The 14741-nt window shown below is 42.7% G+C and overlaps 1 protein-coding gene across 1 annotated transcript in view; it reads right to left on the bottom strand.

Moving 5' to 3' along the window:
* Positions 1 to 14741, bottom strand: part of LOC136382012 (collagen alpha-4(VI) chain-like) — a 121580-nt gene that overhangs the window by 92577 nt on the left and 14262 nt on the right. Inside the window, exons 2-5 of the mRNA XM_066350804.1 lie at positions 11806 to 11894; positions 5513 to 6124; positions 2417 to 3004; positions 1122 to 1727 (exon numbers count right to left, since the gene is read on the bottom strand). Of these exons, the coding sequence (XP_066206901.1) occupies positions 1122 to 1727; positions 2417 to 3004; positions 5513 to 6124; positions 11806 to 11881 (1882 nt within the window). The 5' untranslated portion in view covers positions 11882 to 11894. The remainder of the gene's footprint in view (positions 1 to 1121; positions 1728 to 2416; positions 3005 to 5512; positions 6125 to 11805; positions 11895 to 14741) is intronic.

Below are 14741 nucleotides of genomic sequence, written 5' to 3'. Positions count from 1 at the left end.
AATTGTTCCTTAGTTCTTTAATATTTCTACTTGGATGTTTTTCTTCTTATCTCACTTTGTTTGTCTTCTCTGTCTTTCCAAGGATCTTCATTCAGAAGTCCCCAAACTTTTTACACAGGGGGCCAGTTCATTATCCCCCAGACCGTTGGAGGGCCGCCACATACACTGAGCACTAGTGAAAGAGGTGCCCCTTCTGGAAATGCAGCGGGGGCAGATAAATGACCTCAGGGGGCCGCATTGTGGCCCGTGGGCTGTAGTTTGGGGACACCTGCTCTAGATGTTGAGAGGTTTAGGCAGAGCTAAGATTCAAGAATGTTACTGGCAGGGACCAAGGCTATTAAACTTCTAGCAATACGAAGGACAATCCTACACTATACAATGTAAATGTCCCACCCAAAACACAAATAGCATCTCCCTTGAGCATTTTGAATACCAACCTAAGGAAGAACTTTATTTAATCTGTAGGGAAAGGCCTTCTGGAAAAGGCATATGGTAACATAGATTATTGTTCAGAAATATTTACTCCCTACAACTCACTTCCATGGTAGAAGTATACTTTCCTGCTCCATCAGTGATGACATGGCCCTGTGTTGTTTTTGGCCAATCGGATATTAGCAGATAATGAAGCAGAGGTGTGAAAAGAGCTTATGCAATTGGGTTTCTCTCTTAAACATCTACAATTACCATGGGAAGAATATGCCTAGACTAGCCTAATGATCCCAGGAAGAAAATGAGAGAAAGCTACAAAACATAGGCAAATGGAGATCAGCCAATCTTCAGCCAAATCCCAAATCTGTGAATAAGTCCAGGCAAGACTTGCAAAGCCATTTAGTTGAACCCAAAGAAGATCGGCTGATCCCCTGGCAGATCTGTAAAAATAAATAATTATTTTCAGTCACTACCTTTATGGATGATTTTTTATACAGCATCATTGTGACTATAGTTGACTAATACAAGGTTTGTGCCCGAGGCAGCCCCATGCCCCCTCCTTTTCCCCGTCCACCAGCACTAGTGTCCCAGCAGTGAGGAATCCAGAATGCCCCCTTCTCGGCTCTTTCCCCAGACTTTCCTGTGATACTGAGACTTCCCAGTGGCTCACACAACTGAAGAGCAAACCATACCTCCTGCAGTCTCCTTCGCAGCCTCTGTCCTGAATTCGGACTGCCCGGTCCCTTGGATCGCCACACTCACATCTCGCATCACCTGTCTGACTTCATCTTGTCCTTGCATCTCATACACAAGCGGTGGAGTCCCCATCCCCTCCAGTTCTCTTCTGTCAAAGTCCTGCACACCCACAGACATGACTTTCACGCCTTTCCTCCTCAATGTCTGTGCGGCTTCCCAGACCTCATCCTCAGATTTGCCCGAGGTAATGACCACTGCATACTGGGGAATGCCCTGGAGAAACCGACTTCCCGCCGCTTCCTGGAAGAAGGTCTGCTGAAGGTATCGCAGAGCTTTGCCTGTCTTCCTGGAGCCTCCTCGAAGCACAAAATATTGATGGATGTGAGCAATCATCTCATCCTGGCTCTGGTAGGTACTGAGCAAAAATTCAGTGTGACCTTGACCACCATACTGAGCCAGCCCAATCTGGTACTTGTTCCTGCCAACATCTAGCGTGCCAACCACCCTGGAGATGAAATTCCGCATCCGCTGGAAACTGGCCTGTGATGTGTTCTGTGAGGTGTCGGCAAGAAAGACCACATCTGCATGGCCCTGGGGGGATTCTGGAATTGAAGAGAGAAAGAGGGAAGAAAAGACACCCAGAAGAAAGTAAATCAAGTCAAACTCTGGTGGAAATTGAATACAAGAATAGTTTGTCAGGAGACACAAGAGGGAGAGGCACTCTGTACATATATAACACTGTACATATTGTACTTCCACCTCCTCCATGGGAGACTGTCACAAGGCTCTCTCCCTCTTACACCTTGCTGCCTATGTTGCCTGCTTCCGTTAGACTAAAGTACCTTTCAATTTTTCTTCTTCCACCAATGGAGGAGACAAGGGAAGTGAACATATACTGAGCAGTTACTTTGTCCCAAGATTTTTATATACTTTAGCTGATTTAATCCTCACAAACCATCCTGCTAGGCAAATATTATCATCTTCATTGTGTATATGGGAAAACTGAAGCCAAGTTTAACTGCTTGTCCATGCTCACAAAACTAGACAGTAGCAAAGGCAGGATTTTAAAAAAATAAAAATGTCTTCTGGACTTCAAAACCCATGCTATTTCTTACCAGCATGGCAGCGTGCACTTCTCTCCCCGTGAGAACTTCATCTAGGAAATCTTCCCAGGTTCCCCCGGGGTGGCGAACAGCTTCTTCTCCTACCTTCCACTGTACTCATTGTACCCTGACTCGTAGTCATAATGGGGCGTTCTGGTTAGAATGTTGGGTTTGACACAGCTTCTTACCTTTTATCTTAGCCTTCACGGCTGAGCACAGTGTCTGAAGAATGCCTCCTGAGACATCCTGTAGGCTGTTGAAGTTTTCAGTGTTAAAGAGAAACTTCTCAAATGGCTCACTGGCTATTTTTTGCAACTCCTGGACATCTTGGACATTGATGCCTACCACATACACAACAACACCATCTCCTTTCAACCTGTCAGCTGCCTGCTGGACTTCATCATTTGACTCCCCGTCGGTCACCAGGATGACTATCTGAGGAACCCCGTCTCTGGCCCGGCTGCCAGCCGCCTCGGTCAAGTAGTTGGTCCTAATAAACTCCAGGGCGGTCCCTGTGTTTGTGCCCCCTGGACGGTAGGGCAGGTTCTGGATATGCTCCAGGACCACACTCTTCAGCTGGTACTGGTTCAGCTGAAAGGCTGGGTGGGTGTTGTCATTATACTGAGCGAGTCCCACTCGGACCTGGTCGCTCCTGATGTCAAGCCCCAAGACGACAGTGTGAAGGAAGTTCTTGACTTTCTGGAAGTTCTGGGGTCCGATGCTGGTTGAGCTGTCTACTAGAAAGATGATGTCTGCCAGGACAGCTTCTCTGCAAGCTGCAACAGAGAGCATAGAAGGGATAGTCCGTGGACCTTCACTCAAAGTACGTAGAACCAATGGAGCCAAATGCTGTACAGAAAGGGAGAGCAATGCCAGGCAACCTACACTCAGTGGTCCTCACACTCCCCAGCTGATGCTGTGCTCAGAAAAGTAACAACATCCCTCATGTCTTTCCTTCCCTCCACTTCGTCACCTTCTGAGACTTCTGCCATGCTCTGCTGATACTTCTAACATTGAAATCCACCTGGACAATCCCTTCACTCTTATTAAGAGAAAAACACTTTTATAAATGTATTCACATGCTGAGAAAGGGGCTGTCCTCTTTCTGGTGGGAATACACTTCATCTCTAGGAGTGTGCTGACACCAATGGGTCAGAAAGCTGGGATGTATCCCAGGTTCTGCCGCACATTTCATTGCAGCTCTACCACTTAGTAGCCTTGTGACCTATGTGTCACTCACCTCTACGGGACTCAATTCTCCCTCTGCAGCGCTGAAATATTTATCCCAGCCTCACAGTCTCACGGGGTTGCTTGAGGCTAAGTGAGATGATCTGTAGCAGACAGTATCAGTGCTGTGCCAGGTGCTTTGGGTTCCTTTTTTACTATTTCTGTATACCAGCTTATGGAGCTATGTTGCCTACAATATATAAAAGCCTAGCTCCTTTTCTTGGGTCAAGACAATCCTGAGTTCTCCTGGAGATCAAGCCAAAATCACCCTCTGTGGAACTTTTGCTTAAGGTCACATCTTTCCTGTCTTTCTTCTACTTCTCAGTCCTGCATCCTCTACATGCTTACCAACCTCCTATGGGAGCTATTTCATACCAAATAGTGTGTATTCAAATTCTTGCCTTGGGATCTGTTCCCGGGAAACACAATCTAAGACACCTTTCTATTGAAATGAATCTGTTCTAAAAGACTTGGGACCAAGGCCCAGCTCTGCCATCCAGTTATATTACCTTTGGTGTCAGGTTCCTCACATGAAGAACGCAAATAATACTAAGTGCCTTATGTATCTATGTAAAGACAAATGCTAATTGCCCTATATATCTAACCAAAAACAAAAGCATTATGTATCCATTATCTATCAGTCAGATGGGCAATGCAAACAAGATTTGAAACCTACATAAAGGCCCTGGCTGGTTGGCTCAGTGGTAGAGCATTGGTCCAGCACATAAATGTCCTGGGTTCTATTCCCAGTCAGTGCCTACAGGAGAAGTGACCATCTGCTTCTCCATCCTTCCCCCTTCTCTCTCTCTCTTTTTCTTTCTTTTCCTCCTGCAGCCATGGTTCAATTGGTTCAAGCAAGTTGGCCTCAGGCACTAAGGATGACTCCATGGCCTCCTCCTCAGGCACTAAAAATCGCCTCCATTGCCAAGCAATGGAGCACAGGCCCCAGATGGGCAGAGCATCACTCCCTAGTGGGCATGCCAGGTGGGTCTTTATTGGGCACATGCAGGAGTCTGTCTCTCTGTCTTCCTTCCTCTCACTAAATAAAAAAAAGAAAGAAAAGAAACCTACATAACACCAAGCAAATTAGTTATTATTGTATATATAAAACCTCTTTGTATACCTGGAAGCACTCTACAAAAATAAGATATATAATTTGGTTGTACAGATGCAATATTACCACCACATGCCTGTGGCATCAAATGGTTCAGAGGTTTTAGCACTTCTTTCAATTCATCTACCCTATGTAGAAATATCAAAATAAGGAATAAGTCATGAAGACTCCCCTTCCCTTTCCCTGTTCAAAGTTCCATGCTTTCTTATAGAATTTAGAATTAATGTGTGAAGAATTTTCACCAGTTTATGCCCCATCACCACCGACAGAGGCACAAAGCTGATGACAAGTGTGTCATCACAGGCAATGACTATAAATGCTTATGTGCATCTCTAATGGGCTAGGAACTGTGATAAGCAGTTTACTTGCATAATTCTATTCAAACTTTCCAGCAACTCTCTAAAGCAGGCACTATCATCTTAGAAAAAAATTTATAGATTCAGAGAGATACAGTACCATGTTCAAGATGACGCAGTTAGAAAGAGGAGAATTGGGATTTGAAACCAGATTTTTCTTTTCCCTAAATCCGTCCTCTTACCCGGTACATTACAACAATACACTAGCAGTAAAATAAGCCAGCCTCCTGGGGGATCTAAGCCCTTCTCCCCTTTTCTGCCCTCCCCTATCCAGGCAATACAGTTAAATTAATCTAGGAATAACAATACCATAGGAACAAATATTTATTTCATCAAAAATGGACTTATACTACATGCCTGTATAGAACCATCATAAAGCCCACAGGATTAAAAAAAGAAACAAGAGTTGATAACTTTGGGTTAATTAGAGAAGAGAAGAGCATACAGATGGTTTAATGGAATTTTAATATTAAAATCAAGCATGTACACATATGGAAAATAAGAAAGACAGTGGACAGAATAAATAAGAGATAAATCTTGAGTTCTGTGATTTCTAGATCAGAAATAATAAGGAAAAGCTTTCGTACCTGGAAAGATGTGGTCAACGCGTTGGGCTGCCTTGGCCAAAGTAGCACAGAGCTCCTTCTGCAGCTTCTGGGTGAGGCTGCCCAGACCAGAGAAGTTGGAGGCAAAGGAGGTAAACTTTTCCACCGGACTGCTCGCAATCTCCCTGAGCTCTGCCAAAGTTGCATCTCCAACACCAATGGCATAAAGCAGGATGCCTGCCCTTCTAAACGCCTCAGCAGGTTTCTGCACAGGGTCCTCAGCTGGGTTGCTGCTGATTACCACGGCGATTTGAGGCACTCCCTGGCTTGCCCGGCTCCCTGCTTTTTCCTGGAAGTGGTGATCTAGAAGGAATTGCAGGGCCAGGCCCATCTTGTTGCCCCCAAGACCTCTAGGATTCCATTGAAACCTCCGAATGTGTCTCAACATATCACTTTTGCGGTAGTACGTGGAAAGTAGAAACTCACTGTGGGGCACATCACTGTACTGGGCCAGCCCCACGTGGATGGTCTGTCTGCTGACATTGAAGCCATTCACCACGGTGTACAAGAAGTTCCTCATATTGCGGGTATATTGGGGGTTGATGTTGCTGTCCACTAGAAACACGACATCTCCTACAAAGGCCTGGCTGCAGACTGAGGAACAGAGTCAATTAAAGATAAAACATTATAAAATCAACAGCGACTGGCTGTAAATATATCTTTCCCAAAGCAATACCTTTACAACCCACAGGTCTTCCTGCAAACTCTTTGATGACAGCTAATATGCATGCAGCCTAAACACATAATCATCTTTCTCTGCTTCCTCATGGCCACCAGCTACCCCTGTTCACCTGCCACCCTCTGTTCAGTTCCTACAAACATTTAACCCTTCAATTAGATCCCTGACCATGGTCCTCCATTCATCCCTTAAACTTAATAAAAGAAACAAGGGAATCAAAAGAATAAGTGAACAAATGGGACTATCAAACCAAATAGTTTTTGCACAGCAAAGGAAACGATAAAAAAAAAGAAAGACAACCTGCTGAATGGAAGAAGATATTCACCAATGATACATCCAATAAGTGGTATTATCCAAATATATGTAAGGAATTCATACAACTTGACACACACACAAAAAAATCTGACTAAAAAATAAGTAGAGGATTTGAACAGACATTTCTCTAAAGAGGACATAGAGATGGTCAACAGACATATGAAAAAATGCTCAGCATTCCTAATCAACAGGGAAATGCAAATTAAAACCACAATGAGATATTGCCTTACACCTGCCAGAATGGCTAGTGTCAATAATCAACAAACAAGGTATTGGCGAGAGTGTGGTGAAAAGGGAACCTTCATGCACTGTTGGTAGGATTGTAAATTGGTACAATCCCAGTATGGAGGTTCCTCAAAAAATTAAAATTAGAACTGCCACATGACCCAGTAATTCTACTTCTAGGTATTTATCTGAAGGAATCCAAAATATTAATTCAAAAAGACATATGCATGTCTATGTTTATTACAGTATTATTTATAATAGCCAAGCTATAGAAGCAACCTAAGTATCTATTGATAGACAAATGAATAAAGAAGATGTGGTACATATATTCAATGAAATATTACTCAACCATAAAAATGAAATCTGCCCTGGCCAGTTGGTTCAGTGGATAGAACATCAGCTCAGCATGCAGATGTCCTGGGTTTAATCCCCAGTCAGGGCACACAGGAGAAGTGACCATATCCTTCTCTCCCCCACCTTCTCCCTCTTATCTCTTTCTCCCCCTCTCGCAGCCAGTGGCTCAGTTGATTAGAGCATCAGCCCCAGATGGTGGTTGCCAGGTGGATCCTGGTCAAGGCACATGAGGAGTCTGTCTGTTTATCTCCCCTCCTCACTTAAAAAAAAAATGAAATCTTACCATTTGCAACAAAATGGACAACCTAGAGGGTATTGTGCTAAGGGAAATAAGTTGGACAGAAAAAGACAGATACCATATCATTTTACTTATATAGAGAATCTAAAAAATAAATACATAATAACAAGCAAAACAGAAACACACTCACAAATACAGGGAACAAATTGATGGTTGCCAGATAGGAGAGAGGTTGGAGGAGTGGGGAAAAGAAGGGGAGAGATTAAGATGTTCAAATTGCCGGTTATAAAAACAGTCATGGGGATGTAAGTCATAGGGAATGTAGTCAAGAATATTGTAATAACTAGGGATGGTGTCAGATGGGCACTGATTATCAGGGTAATCACTTTATCAGTTATATAAATGTCTAATCACTGTGTTGCACACCTGAAGCTACTATAATATTGTAAGTCAACTATAATAATAAATAAATTGATGGGTAGATAGATAATTTTATTTTTTAATTAATTTTTATTGTTATTATTATTTTATAATTTTAAAAAGAAAAAGAAAACAGCTTCCTATTAGTAGAGAATGCCATTGATACCCCACCTAAATCTCCTTTGCCGGCTAGCACACTTATGCCCCAGTTGCTTAAAGCCTAACAGTTAACCGATCCTGTCTGGGACTTTGGAGACCTGCCACTGACTGAACTGAGCAGCCTTATCGGGAAACACCTGGGAAGATACACCCTGTGTGGCCAACGGTTGAACACTCATGATACAAACACCTGGCCCCCGTGTCTTAACTGAAACAATTTGCGGTGCTATTTATGCTTCAGCATCTCCAATGACTCGGGTCAAGGCTTGATTTTACCCGAGGCTACATCCTTGCTTCATTTCTTCCCCCCACTACCCTATTTCCCCTTCTCTCACTCCCTTACAGATTTGTCCTAAAAAATACCCACTCCAAATCACACATTCACCAAATCCCTGTTCTGGGCTCTGTTTCTAGATCACTTGGCCTAAGACATCAGTTTTCCATCTTTGACCTCTGGCACTCCCTGGCTACCACCACCAGCCTTTTAGTGTGGCTCGTGGCATTATGATAAATGGCTCACATTTGTCCTCTGGCTCCCTGAACTCAAGGCCACACTGTACAATTATTCCTCCCAAACCCAGCTCTAATCCTTGGAGACACAATCCCAACAGTGATCAAACCAAGTGGTACTCCAGCTGGGCCCATCTGGCCTCCAGCATGAAAGGTATCAGACGCCAATCAGGTGGCTGCAGGATTTAAGCAAATAGCTAATCTCTCTCTTTCAGATTGTGTTTCTCTAGACTAAGCGATTGACCAGATGACCGGGTCCCTTTCAACTTAAACTTTGCTTATCTGTGACAAGAAGTGAAAGGTGGATTAAGCACAGTGTTTGTGTAGACAAAAAAAAAAGAGGTGATTATGATCTATCTACTTCTCAGTAACCACCATGACTTCTCCCCTCCCTCTAATACGTCACAATTTCATTACCTGTGATGCTGGGAGAAGAACACATAAACTAATGATAACAGGAGAAACAAAAGCAGAAACGAGCCAAAGATGGTTTTAGTTTTAAGTGGCTGAAAAACCAAGGGATAATTGTCTCGGAGTGGTCCAACACATCTTGCATTTGGTTTTGTAACAGGAGGGTAAAAATCCTGGCTTGGGCTGTCCCTGCCCTATCTCTCCAACTTTATCTCTCTACCCTCTCCACTTTGCTTTCTGTGTTCCAGGCTCCTTAGTCCAGATTCTCAAAGTTTCCACACTCCCACTTGCCCCTGATGACTTTCTCTTCTATCTTTCTTTCATCCTTTCTTCCTTTCCTCCTTTCTTTCTCTTTTCCTCCTGGCAATTTTCCACAGAATCATGTCCTTTTATCCTGGTTTGTAATACAAACATTCATTAGTGTGCTTATTCAATTAATGGTAATCTCACCAATTAGACTGTGAGCTCCATGGAAACAGACACTATATTTTTTGTTTGTCTACCACTCAAGTGTCTAGCATAGGATAGTCACCCAAAAGAATAATTGAGGAAGGAAACATTTGCAAAAAAGAAAGGGAGGCCCCTGGCCAGTTGGCTCAGTGGTAGAGCATCAGCCTGGCATGCAGGGGTCCTGGGTTCAATTCCCAGCCAGGGCACACAGGAGAAGCGCCCATCTGCTTCTCCACCCCTCCCCTCTCCTTCCTCTCTGTCTCTCTCTTCCCCTCCTGCAGCCAAGGCTCCATTGGAGCAAAGTTGGCCCGGGCGCTGAGGATGGCTCTATGGCCTCTGCCTCAGGCGCTAGAATGGCTCTGATTGCGGCAGAGTGATGCCCCAGATGGGCAGAGCATCGCCCCCTGGTGGGCGTGCCGGGTGGATCCCGGTTGGGCGCATGCAGGAGTCTGTCTGACTGCCTCCCCGTTTCCAACTTCAGAATAAATAAATAAATACATACATACATACATACATAAATACATAAATGAAAGAGAAAGAAAGCAAAAGGAAAGGATAAGACATACTGAACATTAATGAAACCAACTAAAAGAATCAGAATATTTTAGAGCTAGAAATAATTCTATGAGACTATGCAATCCAATACCAGGGGGCTACAGCAGATCTTGCTCAAGCCATCAACCTTGGGCTCAAGCCAGCGACATTGGGCTTCAAGACAGCAATCTTTGGGCTCAAGCTAGCAACCATGGAGTCATGTCTATGATCCCACACTCAAGCCAGTGACCTTGCTCAAGCTGGATGAGCCTGCACTCAAGCCTGCGATCTCGAGGTTTCGAACCTGGGTCCTCTGCATCCCAGTCTGACACTCTATCCACTGCGCCATTGCCTGATCAGGCAATACATGTGCCTATTGAGCACTGGAAATGTAGGTAGTACAACTGAGTAATTACATTTAAAATTTTATTATTGAATTTTAATTTATTTTTATTTAAATAGTCAGATCTGTATTGAACAGTGTAAGTATAGAATAATGAATCCAACTCATCCATCTCACAGATAAGGAAAAGAAGACCTAGAAAGAAAGGCAAAGTGACTCATATATATCCATTCAAAGAGCCTGTATTGGAAACTAGTCCACACATTGGACTGCCATAAGGAAGATGAAATTAAGTCCACATTACAGAAAGGCAAAGACCAGATAGAGAAGGGGTAGAAAGGTTGCTATATACCCCATAGATACTAAATTCATTTGTCACTTCTAGAGTCCCAAGTACCACTACCTCTTGGAATTTTGCGTAATCTTGGTCATAAAGCTTAGTGGAATCATAATTATTGAAAAGGCAAATAATATATGAGCTAAAAATCCTTTAAGCTTTATTTCCCTTTGGCCCTCCACAATGCAATCCTATTAGGCGGAGAGAATTCAGAGTCCTCGAGATAACTAACTGGTTTGTCCCCTTAACATCTTTCAGAAGAGATCAAACACAGACCATTAAGCGTTTTTCTAATCTTCCCAATCAGGAGAAACCTCACAGCTGTGGAATATTTTTCAGGCAAATAAGTATTCCTTCCACTATGAGCAAGTTGAAAAATGTATTACATTTTCGTGCAGTGTTACTTTCTTAACACCTTCAAACATGAAAAGACTGACTGTCACAGATTCTGTTCACAGGTGAGGGGAGTCAGAGCTGAAGGGAGAATTGGAAGAACTTCATGTCTTTTTTTTTTCCAACAAATAACAGCCTGTGTAATTATATTTGAATATTTAAATCTCAATATTGTCTCAGTGGGGCTTCAGGCTACTCAAGCGTTCTTCTCTTGACAAGTTCATCTTGAAAAGTTCCAACAATCTGTTCAAATGACTGCAAAAAATTTCAGAGGGGTTGCTAGCATTTGGTGAAGGAAGTTATCCATCTTATGATAACAATGAGCCCTAGGAATAGCTCTACCAAAAGAAACAAAGCAAAATGCAGACCCGAAAGAGTAGGCCCATGCTTCCAAAAGCATTTGAGAGCCTGCTAACACATTCAGAAGTCTAGTATTTTTAATATCTATCTTTTGTCATTTGAGGTTAAATTTTGAAAAAAAAAAAACAAACCAAGGTCCTGCTGTTCATTAAAAGCATCCAGATTCTAAGTTCTTTTTAAAGAATCATTTCCCTTCTATTAATTATGAAGCTTCTGTAATATTTTCTTTTAAGATTGTCACTACCACTATGTTCTTGACAAGGTTATCATTTTTGGCTTAAGAATTAGATGTAGCCCTGGCTTTTGGTGCAGTGGATAGAGAATTGTCCTGGCATGCTAAGGTCACCAGTTCAATCCCAGGGTTGCCGGCTCAAGCCTGGGGTCACCGATCCAGAGTCCTGGGGTTGCCAGCTCATTCCCAAGGACCCCAGGGTCAGGGTACACAATCAATGACACAATTAAGTGAAACTTCTAGGTGATGCTTCTCTCTCTTTCTCCCCCTCCCTCCCTCTCTCTCTCTCTCTCAAAAAAAAAAATGATACATTACCAATTCTCTGTGACCTGATGAAGCCAAAACTAGCTGCAAGGAAGATGATCCCCCAATATGTCTTCCAAGTCTCCATTCTAGATACGTATCTAGAGAGAAAAAGAAACTTCATAATTAAAATTATGTCTTCACACACTTAAAATTGGGCCATCATACTGTATGTTAATTATATGCCAATAAAGTTAGTTTTTTAGAAAACCTAACTATGTCATCCCCTAGATGGAAGCTTTATAAAAGTAAAGAACATGTTGCCATATTATCAAAGAAAATGGTCTTGCTGACTCAACTCAGGAAGAATTTTGTAAGCACCCAGAGTGTATACCTCAGATTTCCCTATTTAAAGTTGTCTAGATATGGCTATAAAAGGAGAAAGCATATAAGGCCCGGGTAGAACTTCTGTTTCCCACAGTGAATTTATTCGCTAGAACATAAACATTTCTGGATGATTTTGCTGGTATTTTTATACAAACATTGGATGAGCTGATAAACATTTGTGGCATGAAGAGATATTCAAATCTCTCTGGAGCACATCTGCCTGATAAAAATCTAGCTAGCCTGAAAATATTTCCTACATTCCCAGAAGAAGCAGAACACACTTCCCTCTCCTAAACTTGGATCCATTTCCAAAGGCCCCCATGGAAATGAACCACTCCCGATTCCATTTCCATTTTTGGATGCTAAGGAAATATAATATATATGTGCTTAAAAAGGAGATCAGCACCCCACGATCACATTGAATGAGATGCTTCAACTGGAACAGGGGGCACCTCATCTCTATCTTCATAGCCGCGTGTCCTCACAGCAATACTCAGCGGAGTGCAAATGTAAAAGTAAGTATTCCTGGAGGTCAACTGCCCAGGTTTGATTCCAAGACCCACTACTTAATAATACATCTTGAGCAAGTTGCTTCACTTCTCTGTGTCTCAGTTTCCCCACTTGTAAAATGGCATCTTCCCCATAACCCTGCAATCAGAATTAGGTGAGTTCATTATTGTAAAACACTTTACCCAGGCCTGGCACATAAAAAGGGCTCTTAAAGTGTTTGTTAAATAGAAAACATCTTCTTGGAAAAACCCACCACGTAAAAGTAAAAAAGGATTCCCACTCATCTGAAACTCAGAATCTGCAGAAGTAGAGGAACACTAACACTTTGTGCTGTGTATGAATAAAGAAGTTATTTTGTTTTATGTATCTTGATTTATATTTTTTATTTAATTCATTTAATTTTCACTTTTAATTGATCGCTGCTTTGTAAGTTACTGTGCTAACACCTCCATGTTCCTCACCTCAAACCTGCAAAAGGCCAGTAGAGCAAACTTTACTCTGTTCATTTCATTGATGGAAATGAAGAAATCGGGTCCCAAAAGTTGAGTAGCATACCAGAGCTATATAGCCATGCATTGTCAGAATAACATTTTATTGCAATAATAGTAATAATCACAATCATAATGTATGAATTGATTTTTGATTAGTCTTTCTGGCACTGTGAAATTCCATTAGAACAGTCTATTCTTTAATATTCATGTATTTATTTAGCTGCATTTAGATGCAAGTTTATTGGGAAGTGAAATGTGTATCATCTTTCCTTAAATTACTTAATGCTTCCTTGAGGAGGCATTAATGGGAAGTCGATGTAGAAACTGAGGAATGGAAAAATCCAGTTATATCACATCTGTGTTTTAGAAAGTCACTGTTTGCAATAGAGTGGACAATACAGTAGGCATCTCAAATCAGTATCAAGCCCTCGGGCCAGCACATATACCACGAAAGGTCAACCGGCTTGATCAAGTCCACGTGGAGCAAATGGTCAGGCTGAAACCAGAGTCAAAGCCTATGGGCTTCCTCTGAAGTCATGACTGCTCCCAGTATTTTCTGTTGGCATAACCTGATTCCAGCCCCATGGTGCATGCTTGGATCTCAAATTTTGGCTTCAATGAAAATCTTAAAGTCCAGACTGTCATTCACCACTTCAGAGTCAGCCTCATGTAAAATGAAGACCTGTGAACAATTTACCTTGGGTAAAAATGTGAGCTCAAGGCCTAAGTTCCTTTATTCACCAACTGGGTCTTCAAAGAGCAGTTTTGTGTCTTGAAAACTGTATTTGGTACTTCAGAGAATGGAATTACAAACTCTGCTTTTGTGTCTAGTGATCTGAACTGAACAATCTATTTGGGGAGAGAAATTTTACATACCAGAAATGATAAGAATCAGTAAACTTTTTTTTTTTTTGTATTTTTCTGAAGCCGGAAACGGGGAGAGACAGTCAGACAGACTCCCGCACGCGCCCGACCGGGATCCACCCGGCATGCCCACCAGGGGCTACGCTCTGCCCACCAGGGGGCGACACTCTGCCCCTCCCGGGCGTCGCTCTGCGGCGACCAGAGCCACTCTTGCGCCTGGGGCAGAGGCCAAGGAGCCATCCCCAGCGCCCGGGCCATCTTTGCTCCAATGGAGCCTCTGCTGCGGGAGGGGAAGAGACAGAGAGGAAGGAGAGGGGGAGGGGTGGAGCAGATGGGTGCTTCTCTTGTGTGCCCTGGCCGGGAATCGAACTCGGGACCTTTGCACGCCAGGCCGACGCTCTACCACTGAGCCAACTGGCCAGGGCAAGAATCAGTAAACTTTAAGGATCATTCTCAAAAATCTCAGTGTCTAAGTCATTTTTCAGTCTTGGTCCTTTTAAACAGAATACTGTGTGGAAATGATATCATGGTACCCAGAAATAGCAGCCACCCAACCATTAAGATCTTCTTTCCAGAATGTTTAAGTGTAGTCACCCTGCATCCCCAAGGATACATTTCTACTGCTCATGCTTAATTTAATAGTTAAGAGGGACTAAAGAATGCACCTCTATTTTATTTTATGACACCTACTATACTGTCCACTATATTACAAACAGTGATTTTCCAAAACACATCTCTGGTATAATTGGATTTTTC

Source organism: Saccopteryx leptura, chromosome 10, assembly GCF_036850995.1.
Source record: "Saccopteryx leptura isolate mSacLep1 chromosome 10, mSacLep1_pri_phased_curated, whole genome shotgun sequence".
Classification (NCBI taxonomy): Eukaryota; Metazoa; Chordata; class Mammalia; order Chiroptera; family Emballonuridae; genus Saccopteryx; species Saccopteryx leptura.
Note: the sequence above shows the minus strand (reverse complement) of the source record. Positions and strands in the feature narration are given on the sequence as shown.